This window comes from Hyaena hyaena, unplaced genomic scaffold, assembly GCF_003009895.1.
Source record: "Hyaena hyaena isolate Hyena2069 unplaced genomic scaffold, ASM300989v1 scaffold_892, whole genome shotgun sequence".
Classification (NCBI taxonomy): domain Eukaryota; kingdom Metazoa; phylum Chordata; class Mammalia; order Carnivora; family Hyaenidae; genus Hyaena; species Hyaena hyaena.
In genome coordinates this window covers 724160-751568 of record NW_024081509.1, presented here as the reverse complement: position 1 = coordinate 751568, position 27409 = coordinate 724160, and the positions used below count along the sequence as shown (strand labels likewise).

Here is a 27409-nt window from a genome sequence, read left to right as displayed (position 1 = left end):
GAATCCCAAGCAGGCTCTGTGCTGTCAGCGTAGAGCCTGACGCAGGTCTTGATCTCATGAACTGTGAAATCTTGACCTGAGCTGAAATCAAGAGTTGGATGTTTAACTGACTGAGCTACCCAGGTGCCCCTACATAAGATTTTCTTTCCTTTGGAGGAGAGGGTAATGTTAGGGCTCCAGAAAATTGAGTCTGTAGGTTCCAGAGATTACCTTTTTTTCTTATAAATCATTGAGACAGTTGCAAAATCATGTTCTACATGATGGTGATCTCTGTCAGTTAACCCTTGTTTTCCCCTTCCTTTTTTCTTGGGCAGCTAGGAGTGCATGAAGAATGTCACACACAAAAGCTTGTGCTTTGCCTTCACCTTGCCTGTTGTTTCTTCATCACTATGACCTCTGTCCCCTATGCTTCCTTGGCATTGGTTATTAGTTTCAGAAGCCTGATTAGACTCTGGTTCCATTCTTTCTGGCCACCCGGCTCTTAATTGCAGACTAGCTGCTAGAGTGTCTGGCTGTCTCTCTCTGGGATATGGACAACCACTGTTCACTGCCAAATGTATGAATTCATTAGGGCTGCAGCATGATGGTCCATTCACTCCTTCTCAACTCCTAATAGTTGAGCCTTGCCCTGCATGTATGATTCCTTAAGGAGAAATAGATCAGAGCTGGATTCCTTTGCTATGTATATCACATTTTCAAATCATTGATTCTCTAGCATCATCTAAGGTAAACTTTTATAAGTACTGTTTTGAAGTAAATCTACTTCAGTTTCTTTTTTTTTTCCTTTCATGCTGAAAATGCTGGTTCTTAATTTGACTATAGCATATTTTGATTGATGTCTTATCTTAGTATATACTTAGCAGTCTTAAAAATAGCAATACCAGCACTGCTAATAACAATGTAATTACTAGAAACAATATAATTATATATTGTCATATGTAATGTTATTATATTATAATGACAATATAATTACTAAAAATTGTCTTAAGATTTCTTTCTTTAATTTTGTCCTTAGATTTTCTCCTTCTAGGGTTAGAGAACAAATCATTGTTTTTCTTTCTTCCTTCCTTCCTTCCTTCCTTCCTACCTTCCTTCCTTCCTTCCTTCCTTCCTTCCTTTCTTTCTATCATTGTTTTTCAAAGTCACTTGAAGTGGTTTGTTTTTGTTGGTCTTAGCCTATTGATAGAGACACCTGAGGGACTCACTTATCTTTGGCAGCCTCCAAAGACATTTCTCTGAGCAGAGCCAATATTGTGACTGCACAGGCCCTTGTGGTTCTTACTTCGATTGCAAGATATACCTCAGCAACAACCATTAGGGAACTTTGGGGGGAAAAGGCACAGGTACTCAAAGTTCTGGAAGGCACATGGCATACCTGGGGCCACAAAGTGAAGTAATAGGTAGAGGAATGTGGATCTTGAGCTCTGTCTTTATTCGGGTCCAGGGTGGGGTACCTAGGATTTCATGGGTTTACTCTTTATTGACAAATTTCAAACATAACAGCAGGAATGAGAGCAGTAAAGTGGGGTCACTCAATTGATGAGTTATGTAGGTCACCCAGAGCTTTCTAGAAGGGGAATTTCATAGGTGGGGCTACCTGTCTCTTTATCTACTTATGTAGCTGGTACTGTGTTTATTGTAGATGGATGACTTTGAAATAGATGCCTCAGCAATCAAAAGCTTAATGCCGGGCACTTAAAATGTAATAAAAAAACTTATTGTCAGGTACCTGCACTACATCGTTCCTCTGTGCAGTCATGGACCCATTTCAAGTACACACTTTAATTCATTGTTTCATTTTGCTTTTGAGTTTTAGGGATTGCTTTTGTCCATAACTTAATTTTGTCATAATTATATAAAATGTTTATGTGGTTCCAAAGTCAGATGTACAAAAGGAAGTATATTCCTCTCCTTCCTGTGCCTTCCTGCCCTTTAGGTAACCATTCTTAAATACAAGTTTTCTGGGGAACCTGGGTGGCTCAGTCAGTTAAGCATCAGCCTTTGGTTCAGGTTATGATCACGTGATTTGTGGTTCAAGCCCCGCATCGGGCTTTGTGCTGACAGCTCAGAACCTGGAGCCTGCTTCACATTCTGTGCCTGCCTCTCTGCCCCTCCCCTGCTCACTTGCTCACTCTCTCTCTCTTACTCTGTCTCTCAAAAATAAATAAAACATTAAAAAAATTTAAAAAAATAAATGTTTTTATTTTTTGATATAAGCATGATGTGCATGTTTTCCTTTATTAGCCTAAGTAGAAGCATAACTGTGCACATGGTTCTCTTAACACCATGTCCTAGAGATCCCTCCAGCACAGTCTGCAGAGACAGTCTCTTTTCTTTGAGAGCTGCAGAATGTTCATTATCAGGACTCTACTGTTGCCAGCCTTTTGCCAAGGTAGGGCTCATGTGCCTACATCATTCTGTAGTTTTGCAAATGTACCTTTAGTGTAGATTCCTGGTAGGTCTGATAGGTCATGGGGTAAATGCATAAGTGACTTTTCTAGATGTAGGGCAACTTCTTGATGTTTCTGTGCTGTTCTAGGTTGTCACAGGGTCAGGCCGCCAGGAGACTCAGAAGACAGACACCGAGTACCGGAAACTCTTTGACTTGGCCCTTCAGGGCCTGCAGCTGCTATCGCAGTGGAGTGCTCACGTGATGGAAGTGGTAGGCACCCTATACTTACTTCTATTTGGAAATGTGGAGATCTGAAAGAACATCTACCCCTGGTTGGTTACAAGTGCTTTTCTCCCCAAAATCATCAAGAAATTGACTAAATGGTATTTTTTCTGCATTTACTTTAGTCTTTGGATGAAGGACAAATTGGCCTTTTATCTTTGACCCTAGGAATAAAAATTTATATCAGTTTAAATGTTCCTAAGATGGCTCAGAGTACATTTTATTTGTGTGTTATAAAAAGGGGCCTTATCTTTTAAAACATAGAGATAGAATTTGTACCATTATGAAGATTTTTAATTCTTATGCCATTTATTTATTTATTTATTTATTTATTTATTTAAAGAGGGAAGGGAGGGACAAAAAGGGGGGGACAAAGTGAGAGAGAAAAAGAGAGAGAGAAAGAAAACCCCAAGCAGGTTCCATGCCCACCATGGAGCCCAATGCAGGGCTCAGTCTCACAAACTGTGAGATCATGATCTGAGCCGAAATCAAGAGTTGGACGCTTAATTAACTGAGCTGTCCAGGTACCCCTAATTCTCATTTTTTTTGTAATGCTTTCTCTGTGGAGTTCCAGCCATTGGATTCTTTTGTTTAGCATTACTAAAATAGTTTCTGATGTGATGTGAAGATTTGGATACCTATAAGTTTTGGAAGATTTTCCCTCCTGTTGTATACTTTGATTAGAAGAAAATTATTAAATTGGATGAGCACAAAATCATTTGAAAGGCTGATTTTAAAAAACGGTGATGATTGAATGCCTAGTTTTAGATATTCAAAACAAAATATCCTGGACATTTTACCTGATATATTCCTTAAACCTGAAGTCACAAGCTAGAATGTTTTGCAGTTTTATGGAGATGAACTGCGTGTGTGTGTGTGTGTGTGTGTGTGTGTGTGTGTGAGCATGCATGCATGTGTGTGATTTTCAGATGTAGCTAATATTAAAAGGCTGACCTTTGGTTACTTTGGTGATGGCTGTCAGTCAGACCAGAAGATAAGCATCTTGCATTCAGTGTGGATGTCTCCCTCTTTCTGACCACACCAGTATTCATGGAAACTTGTGCACCCAACGGACAAGTACTCTAACAAGGACTGCCCCGACAATGCTGAGGAGTATGAGCGTGCCACCCGCTATAACTATACCAGTGAAGAGAAGTTTGCCCTGGTGGAGGTGAGGTTTGCTTTCTTTTCCTCCTCTGGCTCTGGCCTCAGACTGTCTTCCCATTCAAAGCAGAGGCAGAATCTTGAGTAAAATTCAATACAGTTTCATGTTGTTGCTTCTGTATAGGTCAACCCTTTGTATCTGTTGTAGTTGTCAGCAAAACAATAAAATAGGATGTGGGTTCCTGGTCTCTGCATTGATAGTCCCTGTGAAGATCAGGGGTTTGCTCACAACTGTCTGGGAGTGGAGCACATCTTCGTGGGGGGACAGAAGAGGAACAAAATATTGACTCTGGTGGTCTGAGAGAGAGGAGCCCCTGTGTTTCCAGCTGTTGTCTCCAAGCTCTTTGCTCTCACATATGTTGGCTGTGGCTCCCTCAGCTCTGCAGTGTCTTCATGAACCTTTTGATGAATGGAAGGTCTTCATTTCAGTGCCATCGAGTTTCTTTTCTTTTGTAGTTGGACTTTCTTTTGGTCTTGTTTAAGAAAACTTTGCATACCCAAGGATATAAGATAGTCTCCTCCACTGCTTTCTGGATGTTTTATTATTCTGGCTTTCACACTTAGATCTGAAGTTCATCCCAAGTTAGTTTATTTTTAAGTTTATTTATTTAAGTAATGTCTACACCCAATGTGGGAATCGAACTCACAACCCTGAGTTCAGGAGTCACATACATGCCCCTCCTGCACCCACCACCCCCTGCACTCCAGGTTAGTTTTTAAAGCACTTCTGCCCCTACTGCTCCATCTTGCCACCTTTCTTGTCAATCAAGTGACCATTCATGTATGGGTGTAGTTCTGGTCACTTTTATAATCCATTATTTAATTGGTTTATTCTTGTTCTAAAACCACCTTACTTCTTGATTACTTTCTGTGTCAGGTAAAGCATGCTTTTCTGTCTTCAAGAGTTCCTTTGTTATTGCCCTTTGTATTTAATATAAATTTTAGAATCATTTTTTTCATATCTCACAGTGAAACCTGTTGGATTTTTTTATGGGTGTATGAATAAACCTATAGGTCATTTTAGGGAGAATTGATAAATTTAGAATATTTAGTCTTTTATGAACATGGTATATCCCTGCATTTATTTAGATTCTCTTTAATTTCTTTTATAATCTGTAAAACTCTTCTGCATCTTTTGTTAGCTTTATTTCTAGGTGTTTGATATGAGATGGTATATTTAAAAATTTTTCTAAATGTTTGTTACTGCTATTTAACATGTAAATTATTTTTTGTATTTTTCTTTATATCCATTAACTTGTCTAAACTCATTTATTCATTGTAATACATTATCCATTAGATTTTCTACCTATATAATCATCTGAAAATGATGAAAGTGTTGTTTATCCCAATTTTCCATTAAAAAATTTTTTTTTTTACATTTTTTAACGTTTATTCATTTTTGAGACACAGAGAGAGAGAGAGAGTGCAAGTGGGGGAGGAGTAGAGAGAGAGGGAGACACAGAATCTGAAGCAGGCTCCAGGTTCTGAGCCATCAGTACAGAGCCCTATTCAGGGAGATCATGACCTGAGCCAAAGTCTGACGCTCAACCAGCTGAGCCACCCAGGTGCTCCTTGAGTTCACTTCTAATTTGAATTGGGGCATTTGCCTCTTTTTTTTTTTTTTTTTTTAATAGAAATTTCCTTTTTTTCTCCTCTCTCTCATTAGAAAAGCAACACAGAAACATCAAACAAATCCATAAAGCAAACAAATAGAACACAAGAATATGTAGTGAGGACAGTACATGATGCTGCCACAGAGATGAACTTTAAGCATTTTAGTATAGTTTCTTCCAGGCCTTTTTATGCATATTAACTCTTATTTATTTATTTTTTATTTTTGAAAGAGAGATAGAGACAGTGTGAGCAGGGGAGGGTCAGAGAGAGAGGGAGTCACAGAATCTAAAGACAGGCTCCAGGCTCTGAGCTAGCTGTCAGGACAGAACCCGACGTGGGGCTCGAACCCACAAACCATGAGATCATGACCTGAGCCGAAGTCGGACACTTAACCGACTGAGCCACCCAGGGGCCCCTATGCATATTAATTTAGCATGGTGTTACTGTTTAACAAATGGAATTTGGGCTAAAAACTCTTGTAACTTCTTTTTTCTTTTCCAACTAATAACATATTTGCTTTGCTGAATCTTTTTTGTTCTTTTTCCTTTAAAGTCCTTCACAGGGCATGTGCCTTTATGCATTTGGGAGTGCTCTGAGTCAGTCACCAAATTCTCTGTTAGCTCCATGCCAAGCCAAGCAGATCCATCCCTGCCTTCAAGGCACTCGTGGTCTGATCGAGTCAGACCCAGGCATAGGGACATCTACTGAGACAGAGCTCCTAGGAAGAGTTATAGGGCAGCAACTTAAGAGCAGTAACATAGGAGGCCAGAGAGAGAGGTACTGTGCATGAGAAGGAGGCAGCTTCCATGTGCAACTTGGCATCACTTAAGAAAGAGCCATTGCCTGTTCTCCTCCACCACACTGAAAGTCATGTGTCCCCCTGCAGGTGATTGCCATGATCAAAGGCCTGCAGGTGCTGATGGGCAGGATGGAGAGTGTGTTCAACCATGCCATCCGGCACACCGTCTATGCTGCACTGCAGGACTTCTCCCAGGTTACCCTCCGGGAACCGCTTAGGCAGGCCATCAAGAAGAAGAAGAATGTCATCCAGAGGTCAGCTTCAGTGTAATACCTCTCTGTGAGCTCAGAGTCTAAAACTACAGAACAGCTTAGTTTAAACTGTATAGTTACATTTTCATAAATATGCTCAGTGCATTTATATTCAAACTCCAAATGGCCTTCTGATAAATTTCCTCTAAATGTAATGCAATGGGTCCAGTTATTTACCTGAACAATATACAATAAATCAACTACAGAATGTCTGAGCAGTGGAGCCACAGGGACAAGGGTGTATTTATCTTGGGGCAGGAGAGTGTCTCAAAATCTGTTTGATGATTCTAATCACTAGGCTTGTGGGGACAGGAAGCCCAGCATCACATTTTCCATCTCAAAATGTGTTGTCTTTAAGTATTTTTTTTTTGGCCTGTCCTACAAATTGTTCAGAAAGATACATAGATATTGCAAATATTCTGTAGTGATACTGAGCTAGTTTTCTCTTAATATTTTAGCCTTTTAAAGTTGTTTTTCAGAGACATTTATGTAAGGTGAAGCTTATAGGAACTCACAAGTATATTGATTTCATTTTCTTGATGATTGATGTGTTTATCACCTGGCTTGGTATGATTTTTAGCATTAATAAAATTTTATACTGTGAGTCTTCTCACGCTTGCCATAATAGGAGGCTCACCACATGGGAAATGTGTTGTCGAAGAGTAACTGAGGTTTTAACTAGAACTTTCCCCACAAGGTAGGATAGGCACATGGGTACATCTGTCAAGTGTGGTGTCCTATGGGGGGGGTCTCTACATGGTGGGATGGGAGCATGTTCCAAATGTGTCTGAGACATAGGCCCAGTCCCTGCAGTTGTGTTAGTGACATAATCCTTTAGAAGTTAGGGAATCAGCCAAGGGAGGTCGAGTTTCAGCTCTCTGGGTGGATGTTTGTGGTTTGTCCTCTTGTTCCCCTTTGCATGACTCAGTGTTCAGGAAATAAAACATCACTTCCAGGCTAATTGATGCAAACTGCAGCTAAGTCAGATCTTCTGGGGCTACTAATATCAGAGAAAACAATCTATCCAAAGATAATGTCACTTTGAACTGGTCCATTATCACATCCCACACTGGGAAATCAAGTGTGCGAGTTGGCTTTCCAGCTATGTGTTAGGTGAGGAGATGCTGTGATTATAAAAGTCCTGAAGCTGTAAGTGCACCATGCCTCACTGATAACTTGATGGGGCTGTTTAGTGTCCTGCAGGCCATCAGGAAGACCGTGTGTGACTGGGAGACAGGGCACGAGCCCTTCAATGATCCAGCCCTGCGGGGCGAGAAGGACCCCAAGAGTGGCTTTGACATCAAAGTACCTCGGCGTGCCGTGGGACCCTCCAGCACGCAGGTTTTCATCCTCCCTGCTCCCCTGCTCTCTCTGTTCCCCTGAGTGGGCTAACCCAGAGCTGAGGGTTGGTAAGCAAGGCTGGGAGTAAAATGACATCACCACTGTCTGCCCAAGATGATCAGGTATTGCCTGTGCCTTTTCTGCTCCTCGGTTCCCTGTCCAAGTGAATCAGGAGCATTAGCTAAGACATCCTTGTGATTCTCTGATTTGATCATTTGTGTGCAGAACTTAATTTGACTTTATCAATTCCCATCACAAAAATGTGGGTGAAAGTCTGTGTGTCCTTATTTACACTGTGTTTCCTGATGGGTGCTTAAATGTATGGTTATAATTTTTACACTGGGCCTAAAAATGATTGTTTCTGAAGATAAAACTTTTAGAAATTTAAGAATACAGCTTTTTTGTATCCCTGGTCTTAAGCTACCACTTTTGTTCTCTTTCCTGCCATGCTCAGCTCCCTCATCCCCAAAAGCAGTCTTATTCTGACTCTCATATCTGATTTAATATGTCCTTCTGCTTTTTTCTTCCCATTTTGGGATGTAGTACTTCTTAACTCATCCTTAATCTGTTGGGGGCTTTTATAATCCCTTCTGCCAGTCTTTCAGAGAACTACCAGCAAAGCACGTTGTTGACTATAAATGAAACCTCTCAAATATCTGGGAGGAAGGCAGTTGGCCCACCCAAGGAAGATGCTTGTCCTGAGTCTGTCCAGTGTGCATGCACCCTCCCCACCCTCCGTTCCCAAGTGTGTCTCCCTACCCCATGATGTGTGTGTCCTGTGACTAACGGCTCTCTCCCACCTCTCCCCCATCTGTCCATGTCTAGCTCTACCTGGTGCGCACCATGGCGGAGTCCTTGAGCTCTGCCGAGCTGCTGAGGCAGCTCAAGTCTTTGGGCATGGAAAGACTCTTGCATGTGGTAAACGCGTTTCTGAGGCAGTCCTACACCTATCCGCCTCTTTTAACCTTTGGTGGTAAGACATCATTTGTTTTTCTTGTTGACATTTATGGCACAGAGGTGAACTGCTCCATTACAAATTCTTTCTCACAGGCAGCACCAACTTGGCTACTTACATGGGCACCCAGATCCACTTTGAGGAGCTGGCATAGTGGTAGGCTTACCGCTGCAGCCTGGCTCTGGTCAGGACATAGCACAGTAGTCTTTCTCTTATGGTTTATCTAAGTTTGGTGTAACTAATGTGCCATGTATATTTTCTTCCCCACAAATGTTTCCTTGGATAATGCAGCTTTACATGGTGAGAACCATGTTAGAGTCCCTCATTGCAGACAAAAGTGGTTCCAAGAAAACCTTGAGAAGTAGCCTTGAGGGGCCCACCATATTGGACATAGAAAAATTTCATCGAGAGTCATTCTTCTACACTCACTTGATAAATTTCAGTGGTAAGAGCTACTGCTGACCAGCGTCTGGCCCAGCATGTTCTAACACTGCTAACACCGTCTAGAATGCTTCTGCTGACCATCCCCTGCTGTGGTCCCCTCACACACCCAGACGGTGACCTGTGTTGTAACCTTTGTGGTATTTCCTCACCTGTTGCTTTAAATGCACGGCCGGTGGAGCTCCTTCCATGCGGCATGGCCCTTAGAAGGATGAGGGCCCTGGGCCTGCAGCTGGCTCTGTAACCTGAATGCAAAGCCTTTGTAACCCATACAAGGTTAGAAACACAGACAAATGTCATCTGTCACCTGTCTCAAGAACAAGATAGTGATGAGTATCAGAAACAGTCTCCATGAGCAGTGATGTGTGGAAGGTGGCAGATCACCTTGACCAGGGTGTTGGGTGGATACCCTTTGTCAGTGTGGAGTCCATGTTTACTCCACTGCTGCAGCAGCTTCCTCAGAGCAGGAAGCATCTATATCAGCTAGGAGTGCTATGGGTTTAGAGTAAATAGTAAGGCTTTTGTTCTTCACTTGTCAAATGATGGAAACTTTTTTTTTAAGTTTATTTATTTATTTTGACAGAGAGAGGGAGAAAGAGAGAGAGAGAGAGAGGCAGGGAGAGGGAGAGAAAGAGAATCCCAAACAGGCTCTGCACTGTCAGTGCAGAGTCCGATGTGGGACCCAAACTCACGAACCTTGAGATCATGACCTAAGCTGAAACCAAGAGTCGGATGCCTAACTAAGCCACTCAGGCACCTTGGAAACATTAAAAAAAAAAAAAAAAAAAGTACTGTTTCTGTTTTGCATTAGATAGATTTGTGCTGAATATGCATGTAATGCTGTGTCTTTATCCTAAAATAAAGTAACACAGTTTTTATTTATCCTTTTATTTTTTGTTTGTTTATTCATTTAATGTTCATTTTTCAGAGACTGAGAAAGACAGAGTGTGAGTTGGGGAGGGATAGAGAGACAGAGACACAGAATCTGAAGTAGGCTCCAGGCTCTGAACTAACTGTCAGCACAGAGCCCAACATGGGGCTCAGACTCACAAGCCATGAGATGAACTGAGACAAAGTCAGATACTTAACCAACTGAGCCACCCAGGCCCCCCTATTTCTCCTTTTCAAAAGGACATTTTTTCCCCTCTCAGGTCCTTAAAGAGGCTCATAGGGTTGACAGGTTCCCATTGGCAGGTGGTGGTGTCCATGCTGGACCAGCAGGGGCCAGATGCTGACTCTGCTCTTTTCCTGAGTGGGAATGTGCACAGTCTAGGGTGGCTTCGTTTGCAGCCACATTGTGGCTCATCCCTAGTGTGAGGTGCCATGTGACCCCTCCCTGCTCACATCTGCTCCCGCATGGCTCACGGCTGAGATTGAAGGAGTTAGCATCTCACACATGCCCACCCCCACACCTGAGATTATCCTTCTGAGTCTTTTCTACTTGCAAAAGATTAACATGATGTCATTTGAATCCTTCAAGAAACACTGCAGCAGTGCTGTGACCTTTCACAGTTGTGGTTCCGAGAGTTCTTCCTGGAGCTAACAATGGGCAGGAGGATCCAGTTCCCCATTGAGATGTCCATGCCCTGGATCCTGACGGACCATATCTTAGAGACCAAGGAGGCATCCATGATGGAGTGAGTGAGTGCCCTGTGGGCCTTTTTTAGCTATTTGTGGTTACCAGGGTCCTTGGTGGCATTTGGGAGTTGGGAGAGGGAATAGGGGGCTGGACTGTTTTCAGCACTTCATTTGAAGATGTCATACTTGGAGTAATACTTCAGAGATTAATGCAAGTAATGAGTTTCTTGGCTTTAGACTCCAAAGACTAAACTTGGAACACAGCAGAAGTTACTTCGTCCTACCATGTCCAAGTAAGATCCTGGGGACTCAACTAAGGTCAGCAAAAGGAGATGTGGCCTGGCCTTTCCTGTGGCACAGTCTCTGAGCCAGAAGAATTTGGGAGAGGAAGTGTTAATTGAATAGCTTTGTTTTGTGGTCAGGACTCAGGGCCAAGGGAGGGGATCAGAAATTTTGAAAATATGAGATCCATGAAGTAAACTAATAGAAAAGGGAGATGTCTTGTGAATAGATTGGAAACTAACCCAGCAGGTTCTTTGACACACAGAGCAAATGTATATAGCACCTTGTCTTTGCCCATGCACATCAGTTCTTATATGGTCGTCAGGAGGATGGCCTTCCACTTTCTCTGGAGTGGCCATAACCTCTGTTCTACAGCACTGGAGAGGGTCTGAGGAGTATGGAGATCTAATGCAGAGTCCTTGGCATGCCTCTTTGTTGCATCTTTGGAGTTGAGCTTGACCCCACTGCTCACATAGCCTCCCTGCTATGAGGTGGGAGTAGCCTTGCACCCTTAGAGAGCCGTTACTACTGCAGACCTCTGGCTGCTGCCTTCTGTCCAGACATGGGGCAGAGGGAGAGGAACATTCAGTTATGCTGCACATGGTCATGGTCAGCTGTAGGACCCAGGATCTTTATGTTTTTCTTGTTAAGTCAGACAGTTCATTCTTAGAAATAAGAAAATAACTTGTTTTTGTGGTTATAAAAAATACTGTATTCTGTGGTGAGAAACTTTATAAATGAGAAGAAGCAGCTACAGGAGGCCCTTGTGGACCCACCGAGGGCCCTGGGCATGACTGCCATAAGTGGGTCCCCTCTGTGGGATTGTCTGGCTTGGTCCATTAAGGCCCTGGACAAAAACCTGGTTGGTGTTTGAAGTAAGAAACTGTTTTTCCTCATGTGAGAGGTCAACAATGAATGTTAAATTTCACTTGGAGTGTGGAATATGAGAGCCAGGAGATCCTGTGTGGAAGGCTGGGCTGACCACTCACCCCGCACCCCCCACAGGTACGTCCTCTACTCTCTGGACCTGTACAATGACAGCGCACACTACGCCCTCACCAGGTTCAACAAGCAGTTTCTCTACGACGAAATTGAGGCAGAGGTAAGGGCCCAGGCACCTTTAACAAACTTTAATTTTCTTTTCCTCTGAGTATTACAGGAAGCAGATATTTTTTGTAGTACTGGAGATTTAAACAATAGAATGAACTTTGAAATAAACATTTTGTAGCTAACCCTTCTATCTGTACTTTTGTCTCTGCATCTACATATGTGATGATTGGCAGCATGTCATAAGCACCTGTTTCCTCACCTGCCTTCTGTTATGAACACAGTGTAAAGCATCTACTCGGTAGATGCACTGAACCAATCCTTATTTTATTTCTTTCATTTTAGTTTCTTTGTTTTGCACTTTGTAAGTAATGCTTTGATGAACTTCCTTGCACCTAATTTTTTAGCTATGTTTGATTATTTTTTGAGGACAAATTGCTACAAGTGAAACTATTAAACCTTTGTACTCACAGCTAAGGAGATAAATCTTATTTTCTGGTTTAAGATATAAGACAATTTAAGCTCAACAAATTACATTGCGCGTCTGGATTTCCTTCTCTGCCTCCTTGCACAAACTAGAAAGTGCTTCTTAAGGGAGATATCATAGTATCCCGGGCCGTGTAGGGTAGGCATACAGCAGACACCTGCAGATCCTGCAGTGGCTCCCTTTTGAGCACATGGTGTCCTGTGAGCACATCGGAGTTCTGGGTATGGAGGCTAATCCTATTTGCAAGTGAGGATACAGTTTTAGGGGTGGAGTCATAAGGGTTTATCCATCCTATGTCTCTTCATCAACCTCAGTGCTTAGAGCAGCCAGCCATGATCCAGGGGAGGCCACCACGCACAGTAGTTCCTGATATACACAGCCTGGTGGCAGCACAGAACCCAAATACGATGCACATCAAACACTGGGAACACTTGATGAACAGAGACTTTTTCATGTTCCTTTACCTTTAAGAGACATGAAGCGTTTTTCTCCATCAGTAAGGAAGGTTCTGACATAATTTTCAGTGGCTGTGTAGTGGTCACTCCTGGCCACACCATAATATTTTTAATCTGCTGTTCTTAGACAATGAATTCATTTCCTGGGGAGTCAGCGTGGCTCAGTTGATTGTGCGTCAGATTCTTGGTTTCGGCTCAAGTCATGATCTCATTCAAGATTTGTGGAACTGAGCCCTGTGTCAGGCTCTGTGTTGACAGTACAGAGCCTGTTTGGGATTCTCTCTCTCCCCTCTCTCTCTACCCCTCCCCAATTCACTCATGCTTGCCCTCTCTCTCAAAATAAATAATCTTAAAAAAATTTAAGGTTGTTTATTGTCTCTGTTTTCTAATAATTGCCTTTGTTAGTTGCCTTAAGAAAAGATTTTTAATTTTATATTCCTAGAACTTAACTCATTTTATAACTGGAAGTTTGTACCTTTTTAACACTTTCACCCATTTTGCCAACCCTACCCCTACCCCTACCTCTGGAAACCACCAGTCTGTTCTTTGTGGGTTCTTCTTCATTTTTTTTTTTTTTTTTTAGTTTATTTATTTTTACAAGAGGGAGGGAGTGATTGAGTATGAATGGGGGAGGGGCAGAGAGAGGAGAGAGAATACCAAGCAAGGCTTTGTGCTGTCAGTGCAGAGCCCAGTGTGGGGCTTGATCCCATGAACCATGAGATCATGACCTGAGCTGAAACAAGAGTCAGCTTAACCAACTGAGCCACCCAGGCACCCCTCCCCTTTTTTTTTTTTAAGATTTCACATGCAAGTGAGTTTGTATTGTATGTCTTTCTTTGTTTGACTTATTTTAGTTAACATAATGCCCTTAGGGTCCATCCATATAGTTGCAAATAGTAGGATTTCCTTCTTTTTTTATGGCTGAATAATATTCCATTATATACACACACACAGATATATACATACATACACACACACACACACCACAATTTCTTTATATGTTCATCCATCAATGGACACTTAGGTTGCTTCCATGTCTTGGCAATTGTAAATAATGCTGCAGATCATGGGAGTGCAGATATCTATTTAAGTTCGTGTTTTTAGGGTTTTTTTTTGATAAATACCCAGAAGTAGAATTTGCTGGATCAAAAGATTTTTTTTCTTGAAGGTGTATTATGTGATCTTTAGGAAATAAAAATCTAATATATGCTTTCTTTTTGTTCAGGTAAATCTGTGCTTTGACCAATTTGTTTATAAGCTGGCAGACCAGATATTTGCATATTATAAAGTTATGGCAGGAAGGTATGTGGTTTATGATCTGGGCATGAAATCTTGGGTAACTTGACATTTCCATTGAAATTCACAGCATATGAGAAATGTCTTCTCTTCCTCTCTACTAGTTTGCTTCTTGATAAACGTTTACGATCAGAATGCAAGAATCAGGGGGCAACGATCCATCTCCCACCATCTAACCGCTATGAAACACTACTTAAGCAGAGGCACGTGCAGGTGAGCCAGACCTCTCTTGGGCATGGTGAGGCATGGAGCCAGCATTGGAAATAGTGTGTTTTTATTAGCGGTCACTGGGTTTTAATAAATGTCAGTATGTTATGTTACTGTGGAAATATCCTTATAAAGTGTTGGTATTCTGAAGACAGTTTCTTTTGGGTACCCTGAAATACAAAGGAAGATTTGCATCACTCTGCACCCTGCTCTGCTCTGGCTCTGGGGAAAGGCATGGCCCCAGAGAGCTTGGGTCCTCTCTAAGAGTCCAAAATTTAGAACTTAGAAGGAATGAAGGTGAGAAACACTTGTCAACTTAGTGTTACAGAGGAGCTTTCTCTCAGACAGCACAAATAATAAAAAACACAGTGCTTACTTTTTTTTCCTTAAAAACAATATTTATGTCAGAAAAGTTAGTAAAATACAGAAAACTGTACGGAAAATTCCATATAGTTCTACAGATAATCACCATTCACATTTCGAGACATTTTCTACCATGATTTTTTCTGTATGTTTATGTTATTGAAATGATATTGAGACACACATATGTTTTTAGGACTCTGAAATAGGGAATAATTTTCTCTTATTCATTCTTGTAATACTGTGAAGATTAGGCATGTGCAGGCTGCTCTGTGGTGGGGGTTGGTCCTGAACACCATTGTAAGTGGTGTCCTAACTGACAGACCCAGATTCTCAGGATGTTTGGTAAAACTTGGAGTTTCTCTCCATGATGTTAAATGTAAATTCAGTGCAAAGGATGCTACAAAAGTCCTTTATGGTTTTGACTTGGAGGAATTTCAGCTCTAGGAAAGTAGATAGAGTATTTGATCATGACACCTATATGTATAATTTGCTCTAAAATGTTTACATTTTGCATATTATTTGTTTTATCTTTTGGAATTGGATTCTGGGGCAGATATATTTAATTTTTATATAGATGTATGGATATATAGATATACATATATACATACATTTATATATAATAAATGTGTGTGTATATACATATATATGTATATATACATACACATATACATATATACATATATATATATATATATATATATATATATATATTTGTTTTTTATTGTTTATTCTTTTTTTCTCTCTCCATCTTCCAGCTCCTGGGCAGATCCATAGACCTTAATCGCCTGATTACTCAGCGTGTCTCAGCAGCCATGTATAAGTCTCTGGAACTGGCCATTGGACGATTTGAAAGTGAAGACCTGACATCAATAGTTGTAAGTGCTTTCCCCTTTGTCAGGCTCAGCAGAAACTGATCATAAAGATTGGAGCTAATTTTAATTTTGTCCTTATGATAAACTGAACCAATAGTAGGTTCGGTTTTGCATAGAAATCAAAAGGTATGCACTACCCGAGCTTGGCCTATCCCTAATATTGTTTCTTAGTATCTGTTCTTATTGGTTGCAATCCTGAAATGACTTTAAAGAAGAAGTAATTCTAACCTGGAATAAATTGCATCTAACTATGGCAAGAGAATAAAAGAAGGAAAATTTGGAGCGCCTGGATGGCTCAGTTAGTTAACCGTTTGACTCCTGGTTTCAACTCAGGTCATGATCTCACAGTTCGTGACTTTGAGCGCCATGTTGGGCTCTGTGCTGACAGCACAAAGGTTGCATGGGATTCTCTTTCTCTGTCCTTCCCTAGCTTCTCTCTCTCTCTCTCTTTCTCTTTCTAAATAAATAAAATTATTTTTTTTAAAAAAGGAAAATTTTAAAAATCAAGAAGAAATGAACACAGAGAAAAAGGATTTGAAAGATTATATAGAAGATTAACAATGAAGATCCAACATATAGTACATATCGCAAGGGTCTCTGAAGAGAAGAACCAAAGCAGTGTGATCTGAAAATTGTATTTCCAGGAAACTTGATAAAATTTAGTAAATGCTATAAATATATATTAAAGACCAGTGGCATGTGCCTGGGAAAACTGACCCAAAGTGACCAATACCAAGGAATATTGAAGTAGAAGTATTAGGGTTTTTTTTTTTTTTTTTTTTTGATGTTTATTTAGTTTTGAGAGAGAGAGTGTGTGAGCTGGGAAGAGGCAGAGAGTGAGGGAGGCACAGAATCCAATGCAGGCTCCAGGCTGTGAGCCCAGAGCTGGATGTGGAGCTCGAACTCATGAGATCCAAGATTATGACCTAAGTTGAAGTCAGACGCTCAACCAACTGAGCTACCCAGGTGCCCCTGTAGAAGTATTAGATTTTAAAGGAAAAGAAAAGGGGCGCCTGGGTGACTCTGTTGGTTAAGTGTCCAGCTTTGGCTCAGATCGTGATCTTGCGGTTCGTGGGTTCAAGCCCCGCGTCAGGCTCTGTGCTGACAGCTAGCTCAGAGCCTGGAGCCTGTTTCAGATTCTGTATCTCCCTCTCTCTCTGACCCTCCCCTGCTCACGCTGTCTTTCTCTGTCTCTCTCAGAAATAAATAAAACATTAAAAAAATGTTTTTAAATAAAGGAAAAGAAAAAATTCTCTGTATATCTGAGCAGAGTGATAAGAGAAAGAAAATATGTCTTTAGAGCCTTGTCCACAGCTGTTCATGCCAGAAGCCAAGGAAAGGAAGTGTGAATTAAGGATTTTGTGCCAAACCAAATAGATCTTCCAAGAATGAAGGCTGCAGACATTGTTAGTGAACATGTAAGAACTCAAGGAAGATTGTTCATTCCTAAAGAAGCAGTTTTGGCTAGGGCCGCCTGGGTGGCTCAGTCGGTTAAGTGTCCGACTTTGACTCAGGTCCGATCTCACGGTTTGTGGGTTCGAGCCCTGCATCAGGCTCTGTGCTGACAGCTCAGAGCCTGAAGCCCTTTTCAGATTCTGTGTTTCCCTCTCTTTCTGCCTCTCCCCACTCATGCTCTGTCTCTCTCTGTCTCAAAAATAAATAAACTATTAAAAAAAAAAAAAGAAGCCGTTTTGGCTAGAACAAGAGAGGCCTCAATGAGCAATGGGCTTCAGCAACTTGGGTTCAGGCATCTTCACGTAGGGTGAGCAGCGCTCCTCATATTCTTCCACAGAACCAGGATGACTGACATAGATATCTTATATTCTTTGTCTTCATACTTGGTTTTTTAAATCTGGTGTGTAACTCACATGTATAGTGTACCTCAGTTTGGACCAGACATGTTCTCATTGCCATTATGTGGCCATTGGCTACTGCAGTGGATAGTACAGACCTAGGCATATTTATAAGCAAACTAGAAGTTTGGAAAGCCGTCTGTAAATGCACTTGCTGACTGTGCTACATAGCTGTGCACATTAGAGAGGCTGACTCAGGCGATGCCTGAGGACACAGTATGCCAGCAGGGCAGGGGTCTCTGCCCTAGGGGTGGTTGGAAGCCAGTGAAGGGGCAGTGTGGAAGTAACCTCAGTGGAAAAAGTACGATTGCCTTGGGGATTAGGAGTGGTGTTTCCAAGGCAGTGGAGAGGACATGATGAATTTAGGTGTAAGAAGCATACACTGTGTATTCTTGGCCTAGCTCACCAGCCTCACTCCTGTGTATCCTGTTCTCTCCTACCCAGCCCACCCTCTAACCTTGACACTGCCCATGTAAGGAATGGAGGCCACTGAGCTGGGCCCAATTCTGTCCTCACACTCCTGTCTTTGTGGTCCTATAGGAGTTGGATGGCCTCTTGGAAATCAACCGCATGACCCACAAGCTGCTAAGCAGGTACCTGACACTGGACAGCTTTGACGCCATGTTCCGGGAGGCCAACCACAATGTGTCAGCACCCTACGGGAGAATCACCCTCCATGTCTTCTGGGAGCTCAACTATGACTTCCTTCCTAACTACTGCTATAATGGCTCTACCAACCGGTAAGCATGTAACCTCATGGATACTTTGGGATGCCCTTGCCAAAAGGTTCCTTTTTTTTTTTTTTTTTTTAATTTTTAATGTTTTATTTATTTCTGAGAGAGAGACAGCATGAGCAGAGGAGGGTCAAAGAGAGAGGGAGATACAGAATCTGAAACAGGCTCCAGGCTCTGAGCTAGCTGTGAGCACAGAGCCTGATGCAGGGCTCGGACCCACGAACCATGAGATCATGACCTGAGCCGAAGTTGGACATTTAACCGACTGAGCCACCCAGGTGCCCCCAAAAGGTTCCTAAACAGTATGATCTCTGGGCTTCCACATTGTCTACTAAGTTGCTGTCTCTTCTCCTGTTCCCCATCATTTTTCATATCCAGGGTACTCAGGCCCTCCTAGTCTCCTCTTTTTGCATGTGTAGCCCTAGGCCAATCCCCGGGCATGTTTTATGGCTTTGCATGTAGAGACTGCACTGGGGTATTTGTTTGTAGGTCAGAGTGAGATCTTGTGATGCATGTGGACAGTAGCTGCAGGGTCTACACCACCTCCACAGTTGTCAGTCTACCTGATGTTGGAATACAGTAGTTGACCCTCCACTTTTCATATCTCATTCTGAGATATCCGGGTGGATGAAGATCAGTTGGTTAGCCACACTCTCACGAACCTACCATTTACTACCATGTTCAACAATCAAAAGTGCCCAGTTAGGTGGGTGGCATTGTTGATAAGTGGCTTAGCCTTCCAATATGGCCCAAATCCTGGACAACTCTCCCTTGGCCTCTGTGCACTGGGCAGCCGCCTATCCAGGTTTGTTCTCTGTGCTTTAAGCTCAGCTCCTGCTCTGTGTCAGCATGTGCCAAAGATGTGTGTGTGTGTGTGTGTGTGTGTGTGTGTGTGTGTGTGTGTGTGTGTGTATTATGACCACTTTTTAAAAATCACTGTCTTTGGCTTTTCTGCTAGATTTAAACATCCCACCATGTATTAACTGAATTGTTACTGATGTGCAGGCCCAGTTATATGTCTCAAGGGGGTGCTGAGCTCCAGTACTGAGGACAGAAGGGAGGCCCTCCTGTGGTCTGATCATGTCTGCTATTGCCATTTTTTATTCAGGACCCCAAGGTTGAATTTCCTTATAGGGACACAGGCTTGTCCCAAGGTACATGGGGCTATGCCATCATACCAGCCCCAGGTGGCTGATACCTGGTGCCAGGCAGCAGTAGTGGGGGCATGGCCATGGCTTCCAGAGCTACAGGGAGAGGAGCACCAGTCAGTCTTCTCGGGTTAGGGGGCTCCTAGGCCTGGCTGGGCACACACCAGAACCAGACTTGACACACTACTCATCATTGTTTAACTTCTTATAAAGTGCCCAGTTTCCTGAAACAGATATCTTTCAAATTGTTAGAGTATGAATGAACTGAAACAATATTTTTATTACATAAACAATGTATCATAATTGTAGAAAAGCTAGAAATCATGTATACATATGTGAGGGGGGAAATACTTAAATCCCTAGAGACTGCTTTCATTAAAAAATGTGTTGAGGGGAGCGCCTGGGTGGCTCAGTTGGTTAAGCATCTGTCTTTGGCTCAGGTCATGATCTCACAGTTCATGAGTTTGTGTCCTGCATCTGAGCTATTAGCTTAGAGTGTGGAGCCTACTTTGCATTCTGTGTCTCCCTCTCTGTCTGCCCATCCCCTGCTTATGCTCTCAATTTCTCTCTCAAAAATAAAAACATAAACATTTTTAAAAATGTGTTGGGGCTGTTCGGTGGCTCAGTTGGTTAAGCATCTGACTCTTGATTTGGGCTCAGATCATGATCTCATGGTCATGAGACTAAGCCCCACATTCAAGCTCTGTGCTGGGTGTGGATTCTGCTTATGATTCTCTCTCTCCCTCTATCTCTACCCCTTCCCTACTCTCTTTCTCTCTCTCTCTCTCTAAATAAATATATAAACATTTTTAAATTTTTATTTATTTATTTTTATTTGTTTATGTTTATTTCTGAGAGAGAGACAGAGACAGCATGAGCAGGGGAGGGTCAGAGAGAAAAGGAGATACAGAATCTGAAATAGGCCCCGGGCTCTGAGCCAGCTGTCAGCATAGAGCCCGATGAGGGGCTTAAACCTACGAACCGTGAGATTATGACCTGAGCCGAAGTCAGACGCTCAACCGACTGAGCCACCCAGGCGCCCCAGTAAACATTTTTTTAAATGCCATTCAGTCAGATATACATATGTATTTTTTACTTTGCAGAAATGAGTACTATTAGGCATACCATTATATACTCATTCGTACTCCACATGATATATCACAAGGAGGGTCATTCTGTATTAGAGTATAAATAATGCTTTTCTGCTTCTGAAAATTTGTTTGTGTCATGGCTGATGTTTGCAGGACCAGTGGGCTGTTTTGGTTGACCCATTTGGAACCTTTGGGATTAATTTCTGTTACCTTTCCTTAAATAGTTTTTGCCTTATCAGGTGTTTCTGAAGGTGACATGCAACAGAACCCCACTATCACTAGACTGATAAAAGGTGTTATGATGAGGTTGGAATAGGGCAACACAGGGAGTTGTGATTTTTTTGGTATTATTTTATATTGTATTTTTTAAATGTTTATTTATATTAAGAGAGAGAGAAAGTGGGGGAGGGGTAGAGGGAGAGAGAAAGAGACGGAATCATAAGCAGGCTCCATGCTGTTAGCACAGAGCCCAGCCTGACCTGGGGTTCAGACTCACAAACTCAGATCATGACCTGAGCCAAAACCAAGAGTCAGTTACTTAACCAACTGAGTGAACTAGGCTTTTTAAAAATTATCTAGCAGTTAGTCTCCATTTAAGGGGTTTCTCAGAGATCTTGCAAAAGGAATAATTAGAGCATTCCCCATGCCTCCTTTATGCCTGTTGCACTGCCCTGGTCTCTTTGGTGATGGTTCAATGGGTCAGGTCCTCATAAATGATGTGAGCTGTGTAGAAGGACTGCAGAGGAGAATCAGAATTACATGATGATGAAAAGCCAGCATTTGCCATAAACTCTTGTGTTGAATTGCTATGTTTTCTGAAAGACATTTTAGACATATGAACAGAAGTTGGGTGAGGAAGACTGGAGTTAGGGAAATAGATCAGATTCTATTTGAGTCCCTACCCAATAAGGTAGGCCCTTGTGGGTGCCCTGTTTGGGGTTGATGATGAAGAACATCCCCCGATCCAAGGCTGCCTGGCCTGCTGGCTGCAGGAATCTCATTGTCAAAGACAGAATTGACAGAGCTCAGGTCAGGAATTTGGTGCTCTGAAGGGTAGAAAACCTCCAGGCAAGCGTCGATTATAGGACCCCAGTGGAACTGTCTGTGTGAGGAACATTGAGGCATCTAATATATAACTGAGGAGTGGTGCCAGGTCACATCTCAGCCCTCAGCTTCCTGAGACCACACAACACAATGTCTGATGTAAATGACAGCCAGCAGAAGGGACAACATTGGGTGCCTTTGTCTCTTGTGGCATATATGTTCCATTGGCCCATGAGATGTGAATACCCTTGTTTGCAGAGTGAGCACAAAGCCCATGGATGCTGTGAAAGGGCCCAACCTGTGTTGTAAGGAGGCTGTTCTGACCACCAAGGCTCCTGGAGAACTGAACTGGAATCCTGAGAAGATAGACAAAATTGTGTCACCCAATATTTTAATTCCATCCCTGAGGGTTTCCTATGGACTGTTCATGAGAAACCAGAATTTCATTGGTTGCTTATTTTTTATTAGTGATTTTGCCGGATGGCTCTAGGAAGTGGTTTAGGGTGGTCTGGGACTTAAATTTAACCTACAGCTAATAATTGTGTGAAAATGCTATAGCTCTGGGAATAGGCCAATGATCAGGATCAGAGTCAGACCTCAGAGGGAGGAAGGCCACAGAAGAAGGGGTGTGTCCTCCATGCAATGTACCATGAAGCAAAGGGTGTTACTTTGTCTGTTACTGGTGATGTTAACTTCTGTCTTTTGGTTAGGATGGTGGCTGCCTGGTGTCTCCACTGACATGTTATCATTTTTTCTGTTTAGAATTTATAAGTAACTTATAGAGGAATATTTGAGATTTTATAAATCAACTGTTCTTCATTAAAATTTGGCCCACTAGTTTTACCGTCTGTTGATGATTCTTATGCAAATCAGTTATCATTATGATGGTTGAACAATGTTATCATTCCATGTATATATATTAGTTGGCCTTCTGCTATATATGTTAGCATGTATTTATTTGTTTATTGTAAGTAAAGATTTGTGGTTTCTAACTCAGCATTGTAATCTGTTATTAACATGATTTAATTTTTGTGGCTCACATTTTGTGGCTCCCATTTTGACCAGTGGGAGCCCCTTCTACCTGGTTTTCGTGTCCTAATAGCTGTCTGCATCGTTTTGAAGCACTGCCCTACTTTCTGCACCACAAGAAGTACCAGGTTCATCTTGTACTTCTCCTGCTGTATCTTAGCAATTTGTTATTTCTACAAGGATTTCTTTCAGTGGAGAATATTTTACAACTAAGCTTAATGTTTACAAAGTCAGTCTGGATGTTAGGTATGCTCATTGCTACTGGAATGTCATTGTTCTAGATTCTTTTGATGTTCAGAGCTAGGGAGTACCTGACTACGTACTGTATTAAGCCCCAGTAACAAATTACCACAAACCATGGGGCTTAAAATAACAAAAATTTTTCTTCTCACAGTTCTGGAGGCTAGATATCCAAAACCAAGGTGTCAGCAGGGCTGTGGTCCTTCTGAGACTCTGGGTAGAATCTTTTCTTGCCTCTCTCCAGCTTCAAGTAGGTGGTCAGCAATTTTTGGCCTTCTTAGCATGCAGCTGTTATCATTCCAGTCTCTGCCTCCTTAGACAACAAGGACATGAGTCCTATTGGATCAAGGGCCTGCTCTGCTTCAGAATAACTTTATCTTAACTAATTACATCTACAGTAGCCCTATTTCTAAATAAGATCACACTCTGAGGTACTGGTAGTTAGGACCTCAAATTATCTTTTTAAAGGACACAAACCCATAAAATGTTTATGTGGTGGGGGTTGGGGGTTGTTTCTCTGTAGCTGTCTATATATCTAACCCTGAATTCACACTGATCTCTTCAATTCCAATTCAGCACTGCGGTTCTAATTCTCGTTTTCTCCCTCTCTTTCATTTTTGTAACCCTTTTCTACACTGAGAATCCTGTTTCGTTATTCTTAGTATATAAATTGTGTTTTTTTTGCATGTATTTATTTTTGAGAGACAGAGAGACAGAGCACAAGTGGGCAAGGGGCAGAGAGAGAATGAGACACAGAATCCAAAGCAGGCTCTAGGCTCTGAGCTGTCAGCACAGAGCCCGACGTGGAGCTCGAACCCATGAACTGTGAGATCATGACCTGAGCTGAAGTCAGATGCTTAACCGACTAAGCCACCCAGGTGCCCCTCATTATTCTTAGTATATTTACTCACTTGCTTAATTCTAGAAAATGCATGAAGTTGAAAATTACTAATTGTTTTCACTATGAAATACAAGCCTACTAACTGGAATTCCATTTTTTTGTCTTTACATTGAGCATATATATACTCAATATATATATATATGACTATATATGTGTGTGTATATAGTCAAAATACAGTGTTTAAAAGTTATTTGGGATAATGAAGTAATAGGGTTTGGATTTATCTTTTGCCTTAAACAAGTGAAAAATTTATGAAACCACTGTTTTCAGACATTGCTTGTTACCCTAAGGGAAAGGAAACAAAGGAGGAGAGTCCTATGACTTCCCTGGCTTTCTGCCTAGAAGCACTTTCTAGGCTTCACTGTGGAGGGGTATATCCCAAGTGCACCTTGGAAGTTATATTTGGTGGAAGAGACAGATTGGAAACAGAGGAAGCTGAGACAGTTGGAATTTGCAGTATGGGGGAAGAGAGAGCTACATAGAGAAATAGCTACTGAGACCTAACTTAGGGGCCCTTTAGTCTTTGCTTGAATATTAAACTGTGTGTGCATTGGGTGGATCTTCACAAGGATAGGCAAAGAACAACTTTTTGGGGGCTGTAAGCTTAATAATTCCCAGAGCCAACACAGAGCTAGGAGCCATCTGAGGCCCTGCCAGCAAGAATGGGAAAGCCTTATTGAATACCTACGCATTCAGTAGAATTGCTAGAAGGGCCTGCCTTAGTACTAGCCCTAAGGTGTTTACCTATGCCACCCTAATTATGAAAGGTACAGCTGACTTGCAAGCATTGTTAACATTCTGCCCAAGATAACTCAACACTCTTTAAAGAGTAACAACAAGGGGGCACCTGGGTGGCTCAGTTGGTTGAGCATCTGACTTTGGCTCAGGTCATGATCTCACAGTTTGTGGATTCGAACCCCACGTCAGGCTCTGTGCTGACAGCTAGTTCAGAGCCTGGAGCCTGTTTCAGATTCTATGTCTTCCTCTCTCTCTGACCCTTCCCTGCTCACACTGTCTCTCTCTTTCAGAAATAAATAAAAAACACTAAAAAAATTTTAAAGGATAACAACAAAATCCAGACACTCAAAAGCATGGCATTTCTGTGTAAATATACTCCCCTCAGATATGCATGTTCATTTCATGCCCTGGTGGTTTACGCCAATTACATCCTTTTTTGTTTATTAAAGTGTATAATCAAGTTTTCATGCTTAATAGTTAGCAAATCTGTATATTTTTCTTAATGGTCCTTCTTTATAAAAGTTTTTTTTTTTTTTTTTTAATTTATTTTGAGAAAGAGAGCAAGCGAGCAGGGGAGGAGCAGAAAGAGTGTGCGGGAGAGAATCGCAAGCAGGTTCCTCCGTGGTATCAGCACAACACAGAGCCCGACATGGGGCTGGAACGCATGGACTGAGATCATGACCTGAGCCAACATCAGAGCCAGACATTTAACCAACTGAGCCACCCAGGAGCCCCAAACTTTTATATGTTTAAATGAACCTTCTGATTTGAAAGTATTAGCCAAGTTTGACATGTCTGCTTTAAAATCCAAGCATTTGATTTTCAATGTCTCTTAAACCATTATCAAGCCACAGTCTGTTGGCGAAATGCGTGTGGTTACAAGCACTTAGTTTGCTCATTCTTCCCATTAGCTTGTAACTAGTGATTTGAGTAACTGGATATTATTGCCTATATCTTCCTTCCCATCCTGTCTCCGAGGTCATCACCATGTCCAGAGGCTCAACAATGCCTGACTACTAGGTCATTACAACTTGTCAGTGGACTACATTAGGCATGAAATGGGCCTGATACCAACAGACCAGACTGCTTTCCAAAGTTTGTAGACTGCTTATTCGGTGGTAGGACCTGGTGTTCTCACTCTGTGAACTTTGGATACATGTATATCATACTTCAGAGTGTTTATATCATCTGTACTATGGTTTTTGATTTCTTAGAATTTTCCTATGTGATGATTATATCAGTTAACTGGGAAGATTTAGCTGATGAGTACTGGAAAGTTCTGAATTTTAAAGAAGTACTGTTAAATTTTTTGTTTTCTTTTTATCCTTTTTTTTTAGATTTGTTCGGACAGTATTACCATTTTCTCAGGAATTTCAAAGAGATAAACAGCCTAATGCACAACCCCAGTATTTACATGGATCAAAGGTAGGTTCTTTTGTGTTTGTGTTACGATTTTAGTAACGAATTTAGTTTACGAATTTAGTTTAATTCACGTTGGTGGCAGTGATTTAAATGTATCATGTCATGTGTGAAGTGTTGTTGTTTTCTTCTATTAGCATCTTCCTAAAAAGTAATAGTAGTGTTGGACCACCCTCTGGCTATGTCTTGGGTGTGCAGCTAGGCCTGGCCTCACTCCTGCCACTGCAGTAAGTGAGATTGTCAGCAGATTTAATGGTTTAAAAATATCAAACCAGGAAAGTGTGTTATAGGCTCAAGGACATATCTGTGACAGAGAGGCTAGGATATCTTGTCCAAGTATGATGCCATGAAGGGAAGGACCGAGCTGGAAGGGGGCATGGAGAAAAGGATTGACATCCAGAAACTACAGGCAAGCAGGCAAACTGGCAAAAGCCATGGAACCGCTGCTGTCTAGTAAGGTAAGACAAGTGTCCAGGCTGAGAGTGGCTGAATTTGTAACAAGTTAAGAGTATTATTAAAAGTTAGTTTTGTTAATATTTAAAATAATCTTATAGTTTCATAAGAAAAAGACAAACCCTTCTGTAGTGAAAAGGAGATAGATGCAATGAGCAGGTATTTCCAAAAACTGTAGTAAAAAATTAGAAATAGGTAACCAGCCTCACCAGTAATTAAAGAAAAATAAATGAGTGCACGATTCTAGGGGACCAGCTGAAATGTTTATCAATATTTAAATGTTCTCATTTGTAGAAAGCTGGACAGCTAAGGGAATAAATCAGACAAGTATAAAGTAAAGTCTGCTATGGGGGTGGTCATAACAACATTGTCAAAAAATACAGAAGCAACCTAACTGACCATCAGGAACACTAGGACAACTTACTGTCCACTGGAATACAGTCATTACAGATACTTATGTAGATCCTGTGATAAGTTGTGGGTTCTGTATTTTAAGTTGAAAAAAAAAAACCCCACACTCCAAACAGAATAATCCTAATTTTAAAAAGATATATCCAGAGAAAAGATTAGTATATGCTAAACAGTGGCTGTCTCTGGGAGAGCTGAGTCTGAGAAACGTTTTCCTTTTCTGAACTCCGTTTATGATGTATGTGCATTGTTCTCACTAGTTATTTTAACCTGTGGACTGTATGGGGAAGTAGAGTGTGGCCCCTGCCTGGGTGTGGACACTGGTGCCTGCGGCCTTGGAGCTTTAAGCTCTGAGGGGCTCAAGTTTGGGCAGTACCATCTCTGTAATTTCTGTACATTCTTCTCACAGGTGTAGAAATGAGCCTATTAGTGGGGGAGAGGGGGAGATGAGGGGAGATGGGCATGGAGGAGGGCACTTGTAGGGAAGAGCACTGGGTATTATATGGAAACCAACTTGACAATAAA

The 27409-nt window shown here is 41.7% G+C and overlaps 1 protein-coding gene across 2 annotated transcripts in view; it reads left to right on the top strand.

The window, feature by feature from the left end:
- The window catches only part of CYFIP1 (cytoplasmic FMR1 interacting protein 1), a 91505-nt gene that overhangs the window by 16781 nt on the left and 47315 nt on the right, over window positions 1-27409 (top strand). For both annotated transcript variants that reach the window (XM_039220246.1, XM_039220245.1), the window contains exons 11-22: window positions 2540-2662; window positions 3720-3845; window positions 6339-6505; window positions 7696-7843; window positions 9090-9243; window positions 10720-10876; window positions 12105-12201; window positions 14314-14390; window positions 14489-14597; window positions 15710-15829; window positions 18220-18419; window positions 25942-26029. In XM_039220246.1, coding sequence (XP_039076177.1) covers window positions 2540-2662; window positions 3720-3845; window positions 6339-6505; window positions 7696-7843; window positions 9090-9243; window positions 10720-10876; window positions 12105-12201; window positions 14314-14390; window positions 14489-14597; window positions 15710-15829; window positions 18220-18419; window positions 25942-26029 — 1566 coding nt within the window. The remainder of the gene's footprint in view (window positions 1-2539; window positions 2663-3719; window positions 3846-6338; window positions 6506-7695; window positions 7844-9089; window positions 9244-10719; window positions 10877-12104; window positions 12202-14313; window positions 14391-14488; window positions 14598-15709; window positions 15830-18219; window positions 18420-25941; window positions 26030-27409) is intronic.